Consider the following 24170-nt stretch of genomic DNA (forward strand, 5'->3'; position numbering starts at 1 on the left):
TATATTTACATAGAAAATAGTTATTTTAAATAATAAAACTATTTCAAAATAGTACTGCCTTTGCTGTACTTGGGATCAAATAAATGCAGGCTTAGTGATAAGAAGAGACTTCTTTAAAAAACATAAAAAATCTTACTGTTCAAAAACTTTTGACTGGTAGTGTATCTTTTCACAAGGTTTGGATTAAACTGCTTGATTCATATGGATTAATTTAATGACTTTCTATGACTTTCATTAAAAATATCTTCATTTGCGTTTCAAAGTCTTATGGTCTTAGAATGGCGTGAGGGTGAGTAAATGATGATAAATTTTATATGTAGGTTATTTTTTCCCTTTTACTATCTCAACCTCAGACTCATCTATTTATAATGCTATTTGCCTTTTGACTATTCCACCTCTTTTCTCTTATTTTCTAGTTGGATGTAGCTTTGTCAATAACTTTCTGCCTAAAACGCATTTCTTCACTCTTGCAGATGAAACTGTTGTTTTGGCATGTACGGTTCAATGAAGCTGCCAGCTGAGCACCAGTGAGGGGTCTGTTTCTCAAACTAGAAACTCTGATGTGCTTGTTGTTGTCCAGCAGGCATCTGTCACGGTTAAATCCAGTTTGCTTTCGTCTTTCCAGACAGCAGTGCATGAAATAGCCTCCATCTCTCCAAAAAACAACAGATTGATGAAATGCGTTTATTTATTTATTTATTTTTGGCAACCAAAATTGGACTTTAGAAATTGAAGTGTACTCAATACTCCAACAACTGAAAAAACGTTGTGATTGCCACACTTCATTACCACAACTTTTCAACTCCGATGGTAAGGCTTTTACAAAAGTATTTAAAATGATAATTTAAAATATTACAATTAAATGCTATTTTTGTGAAGCATCCCTGCATTGTGTGGATGAATTTCTTCCAGAAACCTAATGGATTAGTTTACTTTCAGAATAAATATTTCCTGATAGTTTACTCACTGTGTCATCCAAGATGTTCATGTCTTTCTTTCTTCAGTCAAAAAGAAATTATGTTTTTTTGAGAAATAACATTCCAGGATTTTTCTCCATATAGTGGATTTCAATGGGAGCCAACAGGTTGAAGGTCCAAATTGCAGTTTCAATGCAGCTTTAACCCCCACATGATTACAACCGAAGAATAGGGGTCATATTTAGCTAAATGATCGTCCATTTTCTAAAAAAAATAAAATGTATATACCTCATAACCACAAATGTTTGTCTTGCACTAGCTCTTCGACGTGCATGCGCGACTTGACACATTACGTAATCATGTTGCAAAGGTCACACGTGGTTAGTTTTTTATCTGTGTGCTTATGCAAAACCTAATTTTCTCCTTCAACTTTAAAATCATCTGATATTGTTTTATCTTTTTTTTTTGTTAAAGGGCATTTGACTTTCTTTGCACGTTCGCTTTGTAAACACTAGGTCAGCACTTCCGCCTACATCAGTAATGTGTGAGGTCAAGCTAGTGCAAGATGAGCATTTGTGTTTAAAAAGTATATAAATTACAAAACTATTTGTAAAAATGGCTGATCATTTCACTAGATAAAACACTTATTTTTCAGCTGGGATTGTGTAGAGCCCTTTGAAGCTGCACTGAAACTGCAATTTGGACCTTGAACCTGCTGATCCCCATTGAAGTCCACTATATGGAGAAAAATCCTGGAATGTTTTCCTCAAAAACCTTAAATTCTTTTCGACTGTAGAAAGAAAGACATGAACGTGGATGACATAGGGGTGAGAAAATTATTAGGAAATTTTTATTCTGCAAGTGAACTAATCCTTTAATAGTGATTTCAAACTGTTGAACAGTGTTGTAATGATGAGAGTGTTTATGTATAACCTGGTAAATTAATGGTCTGGTCTCCTAGAAACAACCTCCTGGCGATGCTTCTGCGGTACCAAGCACGTGGAAACGCAAGAATCTCACTCAGACGTCTCATGTCGTACTTGAAGGATGCAGAACCAATATCACACACCGCTAGAAAAAAACAAAACACACAAACAATGTACAATTAATTACTATTGAGACAACTAAAAGATTCCCTTCTATTGCATTTTATTTTTGTGGTTAAAAAGACTTTTTTTTTTTTTTTTTTTTTTTTTAAGAAATCACTTCATGCTCACCAGGGCTACATTAATTAGATTAAAAATACAGTACAGTGTTTCTTTGGTGATTACAAAACATTACTTTTTCTAATTATTATTGTTAATATGACAGTGTGATGCATTAAATATTAATATCTAACATTGCAGATGTCCTCACTGCCACTTTTGATCAATTTAATGCATCTTTGCTTAAAAAAAAAAACTGTACAGACTCCAAACTTTTGAATGGTAGTCTAAAATTTGAGACATATCAAAAAAAGCGGTGACACTTTACTTAAAGCCTTTATGTATAATGCAGTATAAAAGTAGTTTTAATGCATTAATTATGCCATGTAATGCACCTTATAATGCATTGTACAACCTCATGAATAATTGTAAGCACACTTATAACTTATAACACTTATCAATTCATTGTTACTCTATGCATTCTTAAATTCAGTTATAATTATTTATGACAAGATATAATGTATTACAGTGCACATTATGAATAATCATAATGCATTATACCCTTTTATTAACCCTTTATAATCAGGGGTGCACATAAGCGGTCCGCAGGTCTGCATGCACGACCAAAATTAGAACATGCACTGTGTAAATAAGTTAATTGCGCGCATTTGTACTGTTAATGCACAATTACCATTTTAGATCGACAAACTGTAATACTCTATAAGATTTATATTCAAACTAAACGCATAATTCTAGGCTATTCGCTGCCATTTTCAAAGCATTTCATTCACTGACGCTTTTCAGTGAATGCTCTTTAATCCAGGGTTGTCAGGTTTTCACAACAAAACCCGCTTAATTGCTACTTAAAACTAGCCCAATCGCGTTAAATTGATATTCTGATAAATTTGTATTCCATGGGGTAAATATGACGTTATTGGGGTCGCTTCAACCCACGGACATCTAAAACAACCCGTGCCAACAGTGTTAAAGTAGCCCAAAATTCAGCGGGAAAACCACAGACTTGGCAACACTGCTTCAAACGGACACACTTTATTTTGAATTCCTCACCTGAAATGTTGATAAGAGTTGTGTCCATCTTCCCGCCCTTGCTGGCAATGAAAGTGTCAATAAATGCTGGACATCCTGTCCGTCTCATCCTGGAAAGACTGACTTTTACAAACTCCAGGTTGATGGAGAGAGAGTCTTTTCTGCCCGTCACTGAAGAGGCCTCCTCGTCCACTGCTCCTACACAAAACCCAAGTCATCTCCAGAGTCTCATAATGTTCTTTACCATATATAAATGGTTCATTATAAGCTATCATAATATTTCTGAGAATTGTCTCTGCACAGGGCTCTCACCCAGTGGTCCCGGTCCAGGTGGGAGGCCAGTAACTGCAGACTTCTGTTTGCCGGCTCCATATGGATGAAACACATACAGTGAAAAATCTGACATGCAGGCGGTGAAACTCAGACCTGATGAGTTTACGGGTGGGCCTGTTAGATCTGATTGGCTGCTGTGGTGGCGACTCCGGCCTAGAGGACTGCCTAACCCTGTGGATGGACCTGAAGGATAAAAGAAGTTACCTTTAAACAATACACCCTCAAACTTTCAGTTTTGAAAGTTAGAGATTTTCAGTACAGTACATACATACCTTTGCTTCCAGGCACTCTGTTGGCGTTGTGTACCGATGGAGGTGTTGAGGAGGGTGTGTGTTGGCCGTCAGATGGATGCGTGGTGCTGGTGGGCTCAAGCTCACCCCTATTGGATGAGAATACCAGGTCCAGAGAGGGAAGTTTCAGCATGCACTCCACTCGAGACATGGGCAGACAGCTGAACCGGATCTGAGATGGCTGAGAAACAAACATGATGAAATTAACCAACCACTCTTGAGATGGTTACTAGCGAGTACTGCTTAAAGGAAAACTGGTATACCTGCACCCTGACATAAACTACCACATCCACAGGGAAGGAGGAGTATGGAGATGTAGCAGAAGACACAAGAGACACCTGAGACTCCTCCAGAGGCTCCACAGAATCAAAGTGACCCACATCCTCCTCAGGAACATTCAGGGCTACACAAAAACACATTAATATCAGCATAAAGCATTCACACAAAAACACCTCACAGAATTGTTTTGTTATCTTAGAAAGCAAAGCATACTGACTTGTGTAGTTCCTGTCAACTGGTGTAATTGGAATGGTCTCCAGCGCTTTCTCCAGGAAGTCCAGCAGGCATGGACTGATGACCATTTCCTCTGGAAGCGTCTGAAGAGCTACCCATGCATACAGCTTGGCTGTCTTCACCCCTACACTTGCTTTACCTTTAGCTGTCCACGCAAACACAAAAACAGACGTACATAAAGTTAAAAACAGGCTTTCTCTGTTGCCCATTTATCATGCATTGAAAGCACAAGATTCTTCTTTAGGACGCAGCCATATGGCATCTAACGCATCTCCAGCATGCAATATGCATGATGCACAGTAACGCAACCAAAGCACCCAGAAATTGTTTAACACAAGCAGAAGATGCAATGAAATGTCATAGAAAATGGCTAAAAAGTGTAATCACCACCCAACTTTCATTGTATGAAAAAGAGAAGGATGAACATTCAACCTAAAATCTCATTTTACGTTTCAAAGAAACAACATGAGGCCAAGTACTTTTTTTTTTTTCATTTTTCTGTGAACTATTCCTTGAAGCAATTGTGATACTGAGTCATATGTATTTAATTATATTTACTAATTTAGAAGATACTTCTATCCAAAGTGACTACTGGGGATTCACTGGTATTTAAATATTACTGTATTTGTTCTTTAACTATTATACTTTTCTGTTTAAAATTTTAGGTCTGTAAAATGTTTTAAAGAAATAAATACATTTATTCAGCAAAGACAAATTAAAGATTTCTATAAGAAATAAATGCTATTTTTTTACTTTCTCTTCAAAGATTCTTGAAAATGTAATTATCAGTTTTTATAAAAATTGTAAGCAGGACAACTATTTTTTAAAATCGATAATAAGAATTTTTTTAAAGCACCAAATCAGCATATTAGAATGATTTCTGAAGGATCATGTGATTTTGAAGACTGGAGTAAAGATGCTGAAAATTCAGCTTTGCCAGAGGAATTAAATACATCTATAAATATATAAAAATAGAAAACAGTTATTTTATTATAACATAGATAAATATAGATATTTATATTATTATTATTATTATTATTATTATTATTATTATTATATTATAACTATATTAGTCTTTTTTTTTTTTTTTTACTGTATTTTTGATCTAACGAGCCCAAACTTCTGAACAGTAGTGTATACAGACTACCAGTCAAAAGTTTGTGAACAGTAAGATTTTAAATGAATTCTCTTGTGTTCACCAAGCCTGCATTTATTTGATCCAAATACGGCAAGAGCAGTAATATTGTGAAATATTTTTACTATTTAAAATAACTGCTTTCTATTTAAAATATTTTAAAATGTAATTTATTCCTGTGATCAAAGGAAAATTTTCTGCATTATTACTCCACTCCTCAGTGTCACATGATCCTTCAGAAATCATTCTAATATGCTGATTTGCTGTTCAAGAACTTTTATTATTATTATTATTATTATTATTATTATTATCAGTATTTAAAACAGCCGAGTAATTATTTTACGGGATTCTTTGATGAATAGAGTGATTCAAAGATCAGCATTTATCTGAAATAAAAAGCTTTAGTAACAATAACACTATACCATTGGGGGAGGAGGGTCTGTTTTTAATTTACAAAAAAAAAAAAAAAAAAAAAAAAAACATTTATTATTAATAAATGTTTTTTGAGCAGCAACTCAGAATATTAGAATAATTTCTGAAGGATTATGTCACTGAAGTAATGATGCTAAAAATTCAGCTTTGAAATCACAGGAATAAATTATATTTTAAAATAAAAAAAAACAGAAAACAGTTATTTTAAATAGCAAAAATATTTCAAAATGATGCTGTTTTTGCTGTACTTTGGATCAAATAAATGCAGGCTCGGTGAGCAGAAGAGACTTCTTTAAAAAACTCTTACTGTTCAAAAACTTTTGACTGGTAGTATACAAGTTTTAAAGTCAGCAAGATAAAGCAAACAGTAAAGGAGGACAAACAGCAAAAAAAAAAAAAAACCAAAAAAAAAAAAACCTGTTGCTAATAATATGCTAAAAACAACTAATAAAGGAAGCTTGTCTCAATCCAAGCAAATCAGCAGTAAACACCCAGAACCACAGCAGAAAAAAGATCCGGCAGAGGCAACTGTGAACGCTGATCCTAGATAGTCATGCGCTACAGTGGAGCTCAGGGCTGTGGGCCATGCTCCAGTGACAGAGATGAGGCTAAGCGCATGCAGGAAGCCAGCGGCAGACGACTAGACAAGAAGAGTGTGTGTACCTGAAGGGAGAGGAGGGGGAGGGGGGGAGAGGAGTGTGTTAGTCTTGCCAGGGCCTGAGGCTGGTGGTGCGGGTGCGTCTCTCATACCATACAGCTTGGACTCTTTGGAAAGGGTTCTTGGAAGGGAGGATCCACGCGAGGCATTGGGTGACTCCGTCTTCAGCATTTTGGAATTGTAATGAAGCTGTAAAAGAGACAGAGAATAACAGAGGGTTAGTGAGTGGTACAGTTAATGCATTTAAAGGGAAAGTTCACCCAAAAATGAAAATTCTGTCATTATTTACTCATACTCACATTGTTCCAAACCCCTAAGACCTTCGTTTATCTTTAGAACACAAATTAAGATATTTTTGATTAAATCCTAGAGCAATTTCTAGATTAAATCCTTCTGACCCTACACTGACTACAACTGACACGTTCAAGACCCAGAAAGATAGTAAGGACATTGTTAAAATAGTCCATGTGACATTAGTGGTTCAACCGTAATGTTATAAAGCTACGAGAATACTTTTTGTGCACAAAGAAAACAAAAATAACGACTTTAATTAAGGTTGAACCACTGATGTCACAACTATTTTTACGATGTCTTTACTACCTTTCTGGGACTTGAACATGGTAGTTGCATTGCTGTCTATGTAGGGTCAGAAAGGTCAGATTTCATCATAAATATTTTAAATTTGTGTTCCAAAGATCAACGTTGGTCTTATGAGTTTGGAATGACCTGAGGGTGAGTAATTAATGACAGAATTTTGGCTGAACTACCGCTTTGAAAAGGTCTATAGACCTATAAGTGTATTTGGGCGGATTTTATACTTCAAATTGTGTGCTAATGTAACATTACCTGACACTGAAACCCTTAAAATGTAAGTCTCAGATTCAACGGTGTGCGCCTGACTTTACTTCAACGACAAGAAAATACACATAGCTGTGTGAAGCATGTCAAAAAAATCCACAGCAGACCTTAACATCCACTCCAGGGATGTAGAAGACAGTGGTCTCAATATCACTGCTCTTGCTCTGCAGAGAGGTGGGCACCCGCTTAGAATTCATCAGATGGGAGTTAGAGGCAAAACTGTGCTGCTGCTTTCGCTTCTTAGGAGGAGAGTCCTGATCCAGACTTCTTGAACTCCGTTCACAACTCCTAAACAACAGAATGATGAGAAAGACATTTCACAGGAGCACTTTGCAGTCAAAATCCAAACCAATAGTGTGATCTAGAGATGACATATTTTTGTACACCAAAACACAGAAACAGGTTTTTTTAGTACTTGTGGTTCCATCATTGTGAAGTCAGTCGGGGTTTGATATTTAGATGTTTTATTCTATAACAAAATACATCAGTAATACCCCCTTGTGTTTTTTTTAAAGGTGATTTTCTTAAAGCTTTTACTTGCTTTGAAAAAGGTAGTGGCTAAATCAAATTTAAAGGTTGTTGAGGACGTTAAATGTCATCACACCAAACAGGAAAATGTTTAATCACTAGTCTGCTTTTACAGCCTCATTCTGTTCATAATCAGGCTTATGCTAACTATTCTAACTCAAACGTTCAGAGAAAATGTTTTCTAATTAAAGAGTTGTTGGAAGCTTAACGGTGGTGTTGCTGTAGTCATGAGACTATAGTATAGTTTGTCTTTTTACTTCTGACGAGTGTATTTAGGCTTCAAAATTCAGAAAAGTTGCATTAATGCTTGCTAATCACAGAGCTTCTATTCTGCAATAATTCAAAAGCCAATGGAAAAATCCTATTAGGTTTTTGTTGAAGGAACAAAGGTGATGCCAACTTCCAGGTTGGCCAACAAAAAATGCAATCACTGCAGCATTTATTAAAGTTCAGCCAAAAATGAAAATTCTGTCATTAATTATTCACCGTAATATCGTTGTAAACCTTCATAAATTAATTTATGACGAAATCCGAGAGCTCTCTGAACCTGCACAGCAATGCAACCGACACATTCAAGGCCCAGACATAGTTAAAATAGTCCATGTGACATCAGTGGTTCAATGGTAACATTATGAAGCTACAAGAATACTTTTCATGCACAAAGAAAACAAAAATAATGCCTTTATTCAACAGTCTTCTGTGCCAGTCTTTGCCAGTCTGAATAAAGTGTTTTTGTTTTCTTTGCCCACAGAAAGTATTCTTGTAGCTTCATAAAACTAAGGTTAAACCACTGATGTCACATGGACTGTTTTAACAATGTCCTTGCTACCTTTGTAGGCCCTGAACATGTCAGTTGCATTGCTCTCTATGCAGGGTCACAAAGATCTCGGATTTCATCAAAAATATCTTAATGTGTGTTCCAAAGATGAACGAACGTCTTACGGGTTTGAAATATGAGGGTGAGTAACTAACAGGAATTTTAATTTTTGGGTGAACTATCCCTTGAATTAAAGCCAGCACAGGGTAGTGTGTCCATTTTTTGCGTTTCCTCACCTCCTCAGAGCGAGATCTTCATGCTCGGGCGGTTGGGTGCTGGGGTGCAGCACACACTTGCCGCTGTCGATCTCAACACGCACGTCCAGCTCGAAGTCAATGTTCCGCTCGGTGGGTGGAGCTAATCCTCCACGCTGAGGGGGTGTGGCTGGCCAGCGCTCGCTGAATAATGCAGACAGTGCAGATGACTTTCTCTGAGAGCCCCTGAGAAACACAAACATACAGACTGTTTAGTGAATGTAATTGTGTTTGTGGAGTGTTTTCATGTGCTGTGTGTTTAACGCACCCTGGTCTGCGATAATAGCTGTGTGGTCTGTCCCTGTCAAACTCTTCATCTTTGTCTGAATCCTCTGAAGAAGTTGAAGACAGCTCGTCACGGCGGCTATCATCAGGCTGGAAGGGAACGGTTGGTGAAAAGACTGCGGGTGTGCCAGGGGCACTGAACACTGAGCATGATGGGTAATGGGCAGGATCATCAATGGTGACAGACAATAGGTCCAACTCTGTCTCCTCCGGGAACTTCAACAATCAGTGAAAGCCAACAGTCAGATGATTGGTCTATGCATCTATCCATCTATTCACCCATTTATCTCTCCTAAAGGATGTTTCTTTGACTACATAAGTGGATCTTACAAAAATATATCCAGGTCACATGTCACCACAAAATCAACATAAATTTTTTTTAGGACCATTTTATTAGTGATTTTTTAAATTTATCATTATCTCCCACTACTCGATGTTTAAATTTAAGAAATCTCAAAATTAAAAAAAAATAATGTATGAAAGGTTTGTGTTAGTGCTATGATGCATACATGTATTTATAGCATTTAAAACAACAGATTTCTTTTTTTTTGTGAACTGCATTTTTCGGCAAAAATATAATTCTAACAATCTAATATTTATTGGTTATCAAATTAATTATTGGACATTGGACATAAATTGAATAATCGATGCATCACTACCATCATATATGTGATCCTGGACCACAAAACCTGTCTTAAGTAGCATGGGTATATTTGTAGCAATAGCCAAAAATACATGTATGGGTCAAAATTATCGATTTTTCTTTTATGCCAAAAATCATTATGATATGAAGTAAAGACCATGTTCCATGAAGATATTTTGCAAATTTCCTACCATAAATATATACAAATTTAATTTTTGCATAATAATATGCCAGATTCCAGACATTCAAATACAGGGGTTTTTAAACTGGTGTCCGGGGGACCCCCAGGGGGCAACAAGGAAGTGCTAGGGGGTCCCTGGAAAAAAAGAGCATTATTTTTTATTATCATCTTTTTTTTATATTATTATATTATTATTGTAATTATAATTACATGATACAGTTATATTATATACAATTATATAATTATAATAATCATAAAATATGAATGAATTAAATATGAGTTAATACAAGAAGAATGAAAGAAATGAATTGTCCAAAAAATAGATTAAAATAAATTAGTAAAAAATAAAACAAGGAAATATATACAAATTATAAAAAAATGAATTATACATTTTTGATTAATTAAATAAATAAATAAACATACTTTATTTTAAAATACATTTTAAATAATTGTTTTAGAAAAAAATAATAATCTAATTTATTAGAAACTAAATATTTTCCAATCAATATTTTAGACTTGCTTATAATATGAATTTTTCACAGTGTAAATTGGATATTTATACATTTTAGAATGGGGGTCCCTCGCATGATAATGTTCACATTTGGGGGTCCGAGGCATCTAGGAGATTGAAAAACCCTGTTCGAATAGTTGTATCTTAGCCAAATACTGTCCTACCCTAAAAAGAAACATACATCAATGGAAAGCCTATTTATTCAGTTTTCAGATAATATAGAAATCTCAATTTCAAAAAATTGACCCTTATGACTGGTTTTGTGGTCGAGGGTCACATTTCAGGACATTTTACCCATAGGTTTGAAATTACCATTACATCAATGTTGATTCTTACTTGCCGCAATGCATACATTTTTAACCAGTTACTTAATTTACTTAAAAATATTGGTCCAAATAAACAAATAAATAAAGCCTTCATGTTATTGAAGCAAACACAATTTCTATTTTGTTCGTGATTTTGTGGTGAAATATAACCCTGGCATGGCTAAAAGCTTAATGGCCACTAAACTATTATATTGGGTCTATTAGATTAATTCTCATCAAGATTGCAACTGAAATAGAAATCCTTTTATCCAACTGTCTAACATTTACAAATTATCTCCTCAACTGGGCTTCTGTTGAGATCACAGATTGGAAGAGTGCTATAATATTTCTACCGTATGCTTACTTGAATGTCAGTTTATCTATGCATCCATCATTCTGTCTCTCTACCCGTTGGTGTACTCAAAGCCTAAACTGAACTGATTCTGACTCCCTGCCAATCCAAACTGTATCTGTTGGCTTATGGCTCATAATCAGTGAGCACTTTTAAGAAAGCTTTTCCTTTTCCCAATTCATGCTATCCACTAGGACCCAGCGGAGGAGAGAGGGATGAGAAATGAAGAGATGAAAAGATGGACAGATGACAAGAAAGTCATCATGAGCAATGCAATAGACAAAGATCCAGACATGCTGAAGAAACAAAGAGTTGATTAGTTAAACCAGCAGAGCACAAGAGCAGCTTCAACATATGGAGCAAGAGTGTGTGTTAATGAAAGTGCGAGTAGAGAGATCAAGAGAAAATAAGATCACTTTTTCAACCGAGGTTTAAAAAGGCTAAAATCATTCGAGTCCTTGATGAGTTTTGATTGGATTTTGAACAGCAGATTTAGCGATTTCACACCAGTAGATTTTCATGCAGAGATTCAGAGAAGATTTTAAGATTTGATTTGGACCGTTTTTCTCGGATACCTTAAAAACAGAGTCGGCTGGACTTGAGATTGAGTTTGGGGTTTCCATCTTAAACACAAACAGACTTACTGAGCTATACAGTACATGAACATTTGTGTTCAGCATAGTATGTGTATAGCATACATATGGCTTTCATTAAGAGTGAAGCACTTGCAGGTGAAACCATAAAACCAATATGTGTGTGTGTGTATATGTGTGTATCTGTCCAAGCACACTGCTGTTCAAAAATTTGGGGTCAGTAAAAAAATTATGCTCACCAAGGCTGCATTTATTTGATCAAAAATACAGTCAAAACAGCAATATTGGTACTAATGGATTCTTTGATGAACAGAAATGAATAGAAAGTTAAAAAAACAGCATTTGAAATCAACTTTTGTAACATTTTAAAATGTCTTGTCTGTTGATCAATTTAATGCATCCTTGCTAAATAGGAATTTTAATTAAAAAAAATCTTACTGACCCCAAATTATTGAATGGTAGTGAATTTAAAAAGCAAAGCTTTAACTTTACAACTTTGTTGACACATAAACAATGAACATGGATAGATGGAACAATACAAATGATGACAAAAAAAACATACAAAACAGCATTTTAAATGAACAAATGTACACATTCAGGTAGAGGTCTGCGTGGGACTGTTTTTTTTTAGTCCCGCTCCCGCGAGGTTTTATTCCGCACCCAACCGCTCCCGCTATATATTCACTCTTTGTTCACCCGCTGCCTGCTTAGAATAATTTTCTTCCCGACCCGACCATTCCCGCTAAATTTTTATCTGTTTCCAGAATCTCACCTTTAAATCCAAAAGACAGAGATAACAAAAAAAATGTAGGTTGTACAACAATTTATTTTATTTTTAAGATTTCAAGATGCTGTTAATACGGAAAATGTGTTGCCAAAAAAAAAAAAAAAAAAAAAAGTATAAATTGTAGCATATTTATTATTTTGATTCAAATTACAAATGTGTAATTTTTTTTGTCAACACAGTAGCTTAGGAAAAGTGTAGCTGAAAACAAAAATTACATCTGCAATTAAAAATTATAAGCAAAAGAACAAATTCGTTGGCTTGTACCAACTACGAAATTAAATCACTTTTAACCTAACAATTTAATGAAAAAATGTCCCGACGTCGATTTCAACGTCTCTCCTACAAAAGAAAATTTATAAATACAATAACTAGTAATAAATTAAATGATATTTCAAAATTGTAAGCCATTAATGAAATTAACGAAATCGTTTACTTACTTGCAAAATCACCTTTTCCAAATTATTTTAAATTAATTTAAATTTAAATTAATTATTTTATTTATTTGCGCGCAGCGCGTGCGTAACAGTCATGAGCGCAGGCCGTACAGGTGCTCCATAAGAATGAGTAAAGCGCAGATAGGCTGCTCAGAAAGGACGTCGGGAGCGGTATATTATTAGACCGCCTGCTCCCGTCCAAATTACACCAGAGTTACTGACCGCTACCGCGTTTTGTTTGTAAATTTATTCCCGCGTAGCAAAAAATCTGGTCGGGTCCCGTGGGAGAGCCGCGGGAATGCAGACCTCTACATTCAGGCACACACAGATGTACACGTGCACTCTACCGTGTCGATGTTGAAGGTAACCCTTGGTGCTGGAGATGCTGTATCCACTTTAATGTCTGGCAGGTCGTCCCTTTAAAGAGATTAAAAAAAAATGAACAAACGAAGGATATATAACTAAATGTGACTCTGGAACACAAAACCAGTCATAAGGGTCATTTTTTTTTTAATTGAGATGTATAAATAAGCTTTCTAGTGATGTATAGTTTCTTATGATAGGACAATATTAGGCCAAGACACAACTATTTGAAAATCTGAGGGTGCCAAAAAAAACACCTTTAAAGTTGTCCAAATAAAGTTCTCAGCAATGCATATTACTAATCAAAAATTGAGTTTTGCTATATAATTACAGTAGGAAATTTACAAAGTATCTTCATGGAACATGATCTTTACTTAACACCCTAATGATTTTTGACGTATAAGAAAAATCAATCATTTTGACCCATACAATGCATTTTTGGCTATTGCTACAAAAATACCAGTGCTACTTAAGACTGGTTTTGTGGTACATTATACATTACATTAACATAAACCCATCTGTGATTAAATGTGAGAGAGTGGGTACCTGGGTCTATCCGATCTCTTCATTGGTGGTCTGCCTGTTGCTGAAATGCTCTTTGACCTGCTATTGCTGCAGCTGGGCTTGTAACCTAAACCCCATTTATCTTTCAATGAAGCAGCCTAAACAAAGCACAAATTTGATAAATGTAATTTCATCTCCACCTTATTTACAATGTAGTGAACTGAATCATGTCTTTCTTACCCGCATGCTGGAGCGCCGTAGCTTCTTGCGCACATCCCGACGGATATCATTGACAGCGACAGATTCCAAATGTTGATAGCGCTGGATTTCCTGGTTTATGGTGCCTTCACTTGCTCCCAGTTTCCTTAGAAAGAGAGAATAAAAAATTAAGAATGATAGGGTTTCTTGTAAGCAGAATTAGATTAAGGAATTAGGTTTCTGTTAGAATAAACAGATTAAGGTATATTTATTGTTAATGTCAGGCTAAAATTACTTGAGATCGTCAATGACTTTGGCCTGCTCATTGAGTTCTCTAATATCCACCAAGCGCTTGGAGAACTTCCGTCCACGGGCATCGATTATCTGATTGCTCATGACTGCCTGTCTGCGCAGGTCAACAGACTCCTGTAAGAGGAAAACGACAGTCAAAATAATACATTTAAAAGACGCATTTAGAGACACGCTTAGGGGTGGGCGGTATGACAAATTCTGATCTTTTCTTATGGTATAAGTAATTCAGAGATGATTTTATTTATTTATTTATGTATTTATGTATTTATGTATTTACAAATATTAAATTACACATTTACACTGCCAGCTTGGGGTCGGTAAGATTTTGTAATGTTTTAGAATGAAGACTTGCTTACGAAGGCTGCATTTTTTTTTTTTTTTTTTGTTTTGACTAAAAATACAGTTTAAACAGTAAAGTGAAATATTATTACAATTTAAATAATGGGGGTGGGGGGCGGTATTATGGGTTTGGAAACTTTCAGGCAGGGTCGGAAAAAAAAGGGCTTATGCCACCAAAATGAACAAAAACGCCCCATAAATTCAAGACAAAGGGGCAAAAAAATGCCCCTGCACAATGTATTACGGCTGTTGTGATTAAAATTAAATTAATGAAAAGTGTCAATTAGCAGAATTACACGTAGATTCGCTCACACTGCATCAGATTGCTTTTACATGCTGTTTTGTGCAGCGTTGAGCTTTTTAACCAATCAAAAATGTTTCTGTTAAACTTATGAATCCACTGGCCAATCAGAGGCACTCAGATTATTCCGCGCTGAAAACGCTGAAGCAGTTGATGAGTGCGCACGCTCTCGAATTCCCTCATCATAAACAACACAGTGCAGATATGATATCCAGTGTTGGCCAAAATTATTAGAACATAGTATTTTCACCAGCTAAAATTGTTTTTTAGTAAGTTATTTCTATCTTTTGCTGTAGTGTGTCAGTAGGAAATATCACTTTACATTTACAAACATTCATTTTTGCCATTAATTGTAATAATCCAGTGAGATTTTTAAGACAGTGCTTTACACAGAGACCTGATTTCATCATCGTCCAGTCCGTCTGGAATAACATGAAGAAACAGAACAAACTGACAGACTAAATCCAGATGAGCTGTAGCAATGTTTCCGAGACGCTTTAAGAAACCTACCTGCAAAGCAGCAGTACTGTAAAAAGTTTTAGGCACTTGTGTAAAAATGATGTAAAATAAGGCTGCTCTCAAAAATAATGTCATAAATAGATTTCTTTATCAATTAACGTCTATTAACTAAATTAAATCAACATTTGGTGTGAGCATCCTTTGCATTTAAAGCAGCTTTTTGCCCTAGGTGCACTTGCACATAGTTTTTCAGGTAGCTTTTGCAGGTAGGTCTTTTGAAGCACCTTGGAGACATTTGTTCTGTTTCTTCATGTCTTTCCAGACAGACTGGATGATGATGAGATCAGATCTCTGTGTGGAGCACTGACTCTTTGTGCAAACAAAAATCTCACTGGATTATTACAATTAATGGCAAAATGAATGTTTGGAAATGTAAATTGATATTTCCTAATGACACACTACAGCAAAAGTAAGAAATAACTGACTTCAAACCATTTTCAGCTTGTGAAAATACTAGTGTTATAATAATTTTGGCCACCACTGTACATAATAGATTTAATTTTTTTTTAGCTTCAGTGATTATAATGGGAGTTTTTGCATAACTTGTGCTAGACTCGGCTAACATCATGGATTGACAATTTGTCTGTGAAGCCAGAATGTGACATGCCCAAAACTAAACAAAAGTGTTTTATATTGTTTTCTATATCTATATTAATAATCATTATTATAATATAAAGAGCAAAAATCTACAGTAACAGTTTTTGTCATAATATTGCAGCCCTATACAATTTTAAACAGGTCTTTTGTTATTGACCGGTTTAAATACAGATTTAAGCAACTGGTTAAATTGAATTATTTGACATTAAAGACAACATATGTTTTTTTATAATAATAAGGTTATTGTAAAAAACGCCACTAGAAATCCTGCTTTCAGGATTCTTTGATAAAAACAAACTTCAAATGAACAGCATTTATTTGAAATTGCATTTTTTTCATGATGTAAAAGTCTGTGCTGTCGCTTTTGATCAATTTAACATGTCCTTGCTGAATTCAAGCATTAATTTCTCAAAAAATGACAGTGTATATTTTTATGGAAATTATGTTATTTTGTTAATTTTAAAGTCATTAAAAAAAATGTATCAAGTTAATTAAAAAAAATACATATGCAAAATCAGAACCTGTTGTCATATTTCAACAGTCGCACAGTGTTTATCATTCCGCCCAGCCCTGGGTAAAATCATGCATAAGAGTTTGAAAATCACACTGACTGCTAAACAGTCAAAACAAGTGTGGATCATTACAACACATCAGACAAAGAAAAATCACAACACCACCCCAAAAAACTGATCCATGAGAAATGCATCCTTTGGAAACGGGAAATAAGAAGTCACTGGCCACTCATTTCTCATGGAGAGGAATCAGACAAGACTAAAAAGTACCAGGAAACTGTATAATCCAGACTCGCTCGACATATCTCAGTTCTAGGCATGATTCAACAAGGTTTTGAGTGACGTGACTGATCTTAAAAGCAACTTCCACCCTGAGAGCATGAATGAGATAAAAAGAAAGAATGTGACAGAGAAACGAAGAGGATTGAAAGACAAACGGGAGCTCTGAAGTACATACACAGCCCCAGGACAGGGGTCTGGGATGTCTAGTTCGTTCTGCATTGGCTGTGGATGGCAGGCGTACACTTCTCGACTTTAGCCGAGTGATTGTGGATGATGGAGAAATATTACGACACTCAGAAGGTGAGAGCGGAGGGGGGCTGGGGCTAATGCCCAGAATGCTGTTCACCAGCCGCCTCTTGAACGAAAGTCTGGGACTGAGATCCCCTTCAAGAAACTGCAAACATGGGCTGGTTTTAAACAAAAGCACACCACTACACAAACACTGACATTAATATACATGTACAGACAACAATAAAACCAAAGGAACAGACAATGTAAATCAAATATTCACAAACACTTTACACTGACATTAACAAATGTTAGTGACGTAAAGAATGCGAGCTCTGACCATGTGTAAGGGGGGAGACATGCCGTCACTTTCGTCCTCGTCTGACAGGTCAGCCATGTTGACCGAGTTGTGGTCTGTGATGTCATCATTGTCCTCTTCACCAGTCAGAGAGGTGAGCGTGATACCCAGAGCATTTAGACGCTTGCCGATGTTGGGATCCATGTGCACATCGATACCACACATCTTCCACAGGACATTTAGCGTCCATGTTCCCGCACTGCTGCTGTCTGAAAGTATTGAAATATTGAAAGATTTTGCAATTAAATCAAAGATCAAATATAAAGTCAAACTGACAGTGTTTACTTCCTTAATGCACATTCTTGTTTTAGGTTTCGTTTTGTGCATTAATGCACGCTACAAATCAAAAGTTTGGGGTAAGTAAGTTTTTTCAAAGAAATTAACAGTTTTATTCAAGAAGCAAGCATTAAATTGATTTAAAGTTTCAAAAAAAAAAAAAAAACATTAAGCGGCACAACTATTTTCTTTTAAAGTCGATAATAATAAGAAATGTTACTTGATCTCCAAATCAGCCTATTCAAATGATTTCTGAAGGATCATGTGACATTGAAGCTGAGGTAACGTCTTCTTAAAATTCATCTTTGTCTTCATAGGAATAAATTACATCTTAAGAAACAGCTGCAAGCAGCGATTCCCGGGGTTCAAGTGCTTTAAGGCATTTAAGCAAATATGGGAAAAACTTTACATATTGTTTAACAAGCCAATAACCACCTAAATCAATGACTGAAAAAAAGCCATTTTTGCCAAATACAGGTAATTTTTTACATCTTCTCAATCATTTAACTAAATTTGATTTACAACAGTGGTTCTAGAGGCAAAGTTATCCAGAATGAGGAGTTCTATCATACGATATGAATATAGCATGTATATGTGAAAAACCACACAAAGTACATTCGTTTACGCCCTTGAAAAATGCATTAATCGCGCTCATTTGGCTGATTTCTGCCAAAAGATTGTCCTGTGAGCTCAAGTGTTCGTAGTTTGGCGAAGATATCTTTATAGGCATTTTACAAGTTATAGGCATTTTAATAAAAGTGGCCCTGCCCCTTTTGAACATTTTGGTGTCCCTTTGCGACAGCGAAAAGTCAGGTTTTTTTTGATAAGTATTAAAATTCACTCTTCAGAGAATCTTTCTGCGCTGGTTTAGTTTAGATCACATGAAAAACCTAGGACTAGTTCGCAAAAGTTTTTTTTTTTTTTTTTTAAATCCAAAATACCCGAAAATTTCAAAAGGCTCACAATCGAATCTGTGATTTGTCTGGCATGAGCCATGGATTCCAACGACACTTGAGCCTGCGAGATATGATCGGTCACGTTGTAGGGTGAGTGCTACCATCCCTCCAAGTTTCAAGTCTCTATGACTTACGGTTTGGTCTGCATGATCAGTTTTACATGGAGATTGCTGATCCTTGGCCATTCTAACAATTACAATAGGGTTTTAGTGCTTTGGCTTGAACCCCTAAATTTATTTAAATAGAAAACAGATCTTTTAATTTGAACAATATTTCACAATATTACTGTTTTTACTGTATTTTTAATCAAATAAATACAGCTTTAGTAAGAGTTTCCTTTTAAAAATATTTAAACTCTTACAGACCCCAAACATTTCAACGTTTTTATATTGTTTATATTTTCTTGTTGAATATACTATTTTATACAACAGTTCTTTCTGGTTCTCAAATCAATAATTTCCAGGCGTGCAATACTCTAGTGATAACAGAACTCCAACTGTTTCACCATTTGTATCACTGTGCTTGCAGTATTCCTCAAAGTGAGTGCCATGACGAACGTCCAAATCCTTGTAATTTTATCCTTTGTCACGGAATGTAGTTTTTTTTTTTTTTTTTTTTAGGTGAGAAAGTAGCTGTTTAGATTTCAAATATGAGATTTGTTCAGCCGTTCAGTGCTCACGAACCTGCCGATAGCAACCTTACCTCGGCCAGTTCTTCTGGAATTTGCCGCTGGCTCTGATGTCTCTATAGTGGTTAAACATGAGATATAATTCATTTTGGGTAAACCTAAAAGGCAATCTTTGGTCTCATTAATCTATATTTTTTTCCAGAGCAAACAGTTTTGGCTGAGGGCAAAATCTCATCACGTTATGTCTTTATATAACTAATGCTGTATATCCACTGCCTTTGTACTTTTGACTGAATTTACTTTTATGATGAGCTTTTATAATGGCTGTTGTTGTTGTTTATTAAATATAATTATTTAATAAATAAAATTTATATACATAACAGTAGCTGAATTGAGCTGAAGAATGAATGCTTTATCAAATGCAGGTAATCAGTCAGTCCATTTCTCTCTTATAATACTCAACCCTACATAACACAGTGAGCTTTTAATACAGTAATACAATAAGCTTTTAATGAAGCAACTCAATGTTCATTCGTTACTAGTTCTAAAGTGACTTTTTGAATTAGTAACGGAGGCTTGGGCTCAGCTGCTAAACTGTCAAACTGAAACTTGAATCCATGGTGGAAGGAAGAAGTTCTGCACAAAAGAGGGCTTTTAAAAACACTCCGTTGTTCTCTTTTTTAATCTACACACTCGTGCCGTCAAACTGTTATGTATGTGCAATATCACACTTATAGCCTTGTGTCTATGGCCGAATCAGAGCCATGCTGACATACAGCCATATTGCACTACTACTCCTGTGATATTGCTCATTTCCTCAGAACACTGAAGAACATTGTTTGACTCATACCTGCAGAGGCCTGGCCTGTCGTTCTGGAGCAAACCTCATAAGTACCATCAGGGACAACACCTGGAAAGCCACATTGAGTATTTAAAGAATCAGGGAAGTGTTACGGGGCCAAATACAGACACAGCCAAGTTAACATTGAATGTTACTCACAGGCGTTCATGACCAGGTCACCTCTGATCTCAGGTTTCCAGTCATCCCAAGTTGTCTCAAACCCCTCAGCAAATCGAATGCAAAAGTTCTTGAAATGGCCTTTGCTGACCAAAGATTCTGAGGAGCAGGCTGTGATCAGCGTACTCTCGATGGTTAACACCAGTGCTGACCCAGTGTCAAAATCAATAGTGTGATTGGCCTATGTACAGCAGAAAGAAAACGCAAAGATTTAACATCAATCATTCTGACCCACAGAAACGGAAATATGTAATGTTTATAAAGGGTGAAATACAAGCCTACAATATTTTACACTGTTAAAGGCCTGTTCACACTAATAATGAATCTAAACATTAAAAAGACTGTGTATCAGTGAGGATCCACCTGTGTGGCGCTGGTAATAGGCAGGCAGATGCCCAGGTCATTGACAGTGAGCTGTAGGAAGAGAGTGCTGAAAGCCTGGACGCTGGTCTGCTGTATGGCTGGCAGTTTGTCTACCACCTCTTTGGTGGCCATATGAATGTCCGAGTTGAGAGCCAAGCGCTGTTCCTTCCAGTTATCATAGGCAGCCTTATAGTTCAGCCAGAACAGAACAGCTGCAACAGACATACAAATGCACAATCACAAGCTATAAAATCCACCAATGGATATGCATGAAAACAAAAGGCTAGGTGTGGACTGACCTCTGTCAAATGCCACTGGCTGAGCAAAAACGATAGGACGGTTGAGTGTGATCAGGACGGCCTCTTTGTCAGAGCTTCCACTGATCTCCTCCTGCAGGGCATTGCGCAAACCGATTCGAGTGCGGAAATACGCCACCTGGTGGAAATCTGACCCCGCCTCCTCATACACCTGCAAGAGACAGTGTCATGACAGCAGTGAATAACTGATAGTTTGCAATGAATAACAGCGTTTTTTATGTTTCTGTGACTGTAGCTACCTGATGTTTGACGATTTGCCCCAAAGCCAAGTTGAGATCCACTTGACATTTTCCAAAGAGCTTCAGGTAGTTGCTTCCTGTGGGAGTAGTCTTGCACTGAACCCGATTGGACAGTTCAAGCTCAATCCAGCCCGTCTCAAAGCGCACCGCCCTCATAGAAGGAGTGGTGGCCGTCATTTGAATTCCCTACAAAAAAAAACAAACATATTGAAGAAGCCTAATAAGTCCGCAAGATTCACCAAAATAAATAAATACAATTTAACGAAGTTCAAACCTTAAAAGTCAGGTTTATAGAATAAAGCAGGATTTTAGGTTTGTCGCCATCTGTTGACACATCGTGTTCATTCCACAGAGGGATTGGCTGTTCGCCTCCTACAGAAACAAACACATTTCGAACAGCTGGTGTGAAATCAAGTTAATTCAAGTAAAAAATAAAATGATAGCTAGGGGTGGGTGATATACCAGTAGACACGATTAACCAGTAGAAATTTGTCAAACAGAGATTTTAAGTCATTGAAATGTAACCAGCAGCGAAAGAGAACTCATTTTGCTATATCTGAAAGACGTTTCAGCGTGCTGTCAGAGAGGCAGGAGTATTGAACTGAGTTTTTTTGGTCACTTTGTAAGCCTTAAATGGTTAAACACACACGTTTGCATGTCCCAAAATGCCCATCTTTGTAAGTATCTTTGTAAACACAGTAATTTAGGTCTTAAGTGAAAACAAACAGCTGAGTAAGAAACGTGTAACAGTATTTTGGATCTGGGTAGCTCTTAAAGTGACAGCAGTCTAATATTCCTGCTGTCTGTCATTCATGTTAATAAAACAACAAAAGAAAGAAAATTTCTCTCACTGCTCTTGACTAACACACTTTTGTAACTTTAATGAGCAGAAATATATATCACTAACCGTCTTCAGTGAGCATGATCATATTTTTTTTTTACACTGTTGTCAAGAAAATGATAAAATTTCTATGGCATCAAAATTTTTATATCATGAAGACATTAAAGCAAAATTAATAATTATGACATGATATATCATTAAAATGAAAAAAATAATAATACTGTGATATAAGATTTTACTCATATTGCCCACCCCTAACAATATCAGAACAAAACAAAAAACAAAACAAAACAAAAATGATGAAAAAAAGGCAAAACACAATAAACACATTACAAAACAAACTATTTTGTATTAAATGAGAAAAGAATCAAGTAGACACTACAAATTCAAACTTATAAAGATATAATTTTATTTGATTAAGCATGCAACAAATGGCATGCAAGGCTGCAATGGACGGCCTAACGTAAACTATGGAACTATTATTATTACTATTTATTTACTATTTATTTTTCTTTAATGAAATGATACACTAAATAAGAAACTAAATCTGCCAGCAAGTGGCAGTAAATGTCTTTACAAATCATTCATTTATTTGATTCATTCAAACAGCTTCAAAATCACCACTTGTGTCATTTTGCTCTTGTTGCCCATGTGATATTGTGTGATATGTGATATATATAAATATGAAACAACAACTCAACAACTTTAAGTTAATGTGTTAAACTGACAGCCCTTATAAATAGATTAAAAAAAGTCATCCATTTATGCTATTTGTTCTTCATCACATACCTGACACCTTCTGGATGACCTCATTGACCTCCTTCATGAAGACCTTCTGAAGGAAGACTAGATGGTTGAGCAAATCTGTGGTCAAGTTGTGTTCAAAAGATCCAATCTAAAAATGAAGAAACCAGTAAATTGCATTTTAACCAAACACATCCATCCATCTCCTGAAACAAGCTTGACAATCTAATAACCAAGCACCACATTTAGTGCAAAATCTCACTGCTACATCAAAGGCACACCTCTGCTACACAGCGCAAGTAGTTTCCCTGAAGATAATTGCTGTATTCTGGGGCCCAGGCAGTATCGCTGTGGCCCTCATGCTCCTGTATTATGTACTGTCCTGACATGGTGACGGGAGGCAGCGTCAGGCTGGCAGTGGGAGGCATGGCTGACACGTCCACAGGGGAAACCTTCGACTGGAAACACAACTTATGATTGGGTAGTTCAAAAGTGAACCTCGTCTGAGCACCTGTGAGAGGGAGACACCAAAGGGTTAAATCGTTGTAGTTGTTGCAGGATGCTCTGAAATAAAATAAATGTGCTAGTGGAATTGTGGGTACCTGTCATGCCATGGCTCTTCATGCGACCCATTTTGTACTCTGCTTTGAGAGAAGGCAACAGAGCTGCACCGATAGTAATCCCATCCAGCATAGCGCTGAATTTCAACACGATTGGCTTCTTCTCCAATCCTTCAGGCAGCTGAGGAAACTCATTGGCCTCCACCGGAGTTTGATTGACACTCACTTCGGAGGGCTGTGGAGTAGGCGTGTCTTCGCGGTTGGGCGGTGGGCTGATATAAACAGGTTTGAATTTAATATGGGCAAAAAAAATATCATTAAAACTTATGAAAAGAAAGTGCAGAGGTTTGCCTCACATGTTGGAGGGCTGACGGATGAGGTCTGAAATCTGTTTTGATAGCTGGTGGGAGCTGCGGACCATCATGCTGTGCAGCGTTGCAGGGTGTTGCGGGATGTTGATGAAGATTGCACCCACTTTAAATACGGCAGCGTTATTGGTCTTCAGCCCACGCTGTGCGCTATATAAAGCCTGGGACTTTGCGATGTTACACTTCACCACCGTCCTAACACACAAATACACACAAACAAAGGGAATATACTACAAGTGCTCCCTTTGAAATCACAGCTTGGATGTAATATTGAGCAGTAACATAAAACAATGTCTGTGAAATATGTACTGGCAAAATGTACAAATGAA

At 36.4% G+C, this 24170-nt stretch overlaps 1 protein-coding gene across 4 annotated transcripts in view; it reads right to left on the minus strand.

The window, feature by feature from the left end:
* kiaa1109 (KIAA1109 ortholog) overlaps positions 1–24170 on the minus strand; it is an 85352-nt gene that overhangs the window by 13450 nt on the left and 47732 nt on the right. For 2 of the 4 annotated variants that reach the window (XM_051125640.1, XM_051125638.1), the window contains 28 exons: positions 23830–24036; positions 23516–23745; positions 23195–23424; positions 22959–23064; positions 21603–21700; positions 21329–21514; positions 21072–21240; positions 20773–20984; positions 20392–20590; positions 20242–20301; positions 19466–19507; positions 17514–17740; positions 17121–17339; positions 14379–14509; positions 14126–14249; positions 13928–14043; positions 13366–13435; positions 11780–11827; positions 9196–9428; positions 8910–9113; positions 7436–7616; positions 6476–6659; positions 4229–4390; positions 3996–4135; positions 3715–3913; positions 3422–3625; positions 3131–3307; positions 1851–1988 (listed from right to left, as the gene is read on the minus strand). In XM_051125640.1, coding sequence (XP_050981597.1) covers positions 1851–1988; positions 3131–3307; positions 3422–3625; positions 3715–3913; positions 3996–4135; positions 4229–4390; positions 6476–6659; positions 7436–7616; positions 8910–9113; positions 9196–9428; positions 11780–11827; positions 13366–13435; positions 13928–14043; positions 14126–14249; positions 14379–14509; positions 17121–17339; positions 17514–17740; positions 19466–19507; positions 20242–20301; positions 20392–20590; positions 20773–20984; positions 21072–21240; positions 21329–21514; positions 21603–21700; positions 22959–23064; positions 23195–23424; positions 23516–23745; positions 23830–24036 — 4496 coding nt within the window. The remainder of the gene's footprint in view (positions 1–1850; positions 1989–3130; positions 3308–3421; positions 3626–3714; positions 3914–3995; positions 4136–4228; positions 4391–6475; positions 6660–7435; positions 7617–8909; positions 9114–9195; positions 9429–11779; positions 11828–13365; positions 13436–13927; positions 14044–14125; positions 14250–14378; positions 14510–17120; positions 17340–17513; positions 17741–19465; positions 19508–20241; positions 20302–20391; positions 20591–20772; positions 20985–21071; positions 21241–21328; positions 21515–21602; positions 21701–22958; positions 23065–23194; positions 23425–23515; positions 23746–23829; positions 24037–24170) is intronic. The other 2 variants (XM_051125639.1, XM_051125641.1) reach the window with 2 other exon arrangements.

The sequence above is a fragment of the Labeo rohita genome, chromosome 13 (assembly GCF_022985175.1).
Source record: "Labeo rohita strain BAU-BD-2019 chromosome 13, IGBB_LRoh.1.0, whole genome shotgun sequence".
Classification (NCBI taxonomy): Eukaryota; Metazoa; Chordata; class Actinopteri; order Cypriniformes; family Cyprinidae; genus Labeo; species Labeo rohita.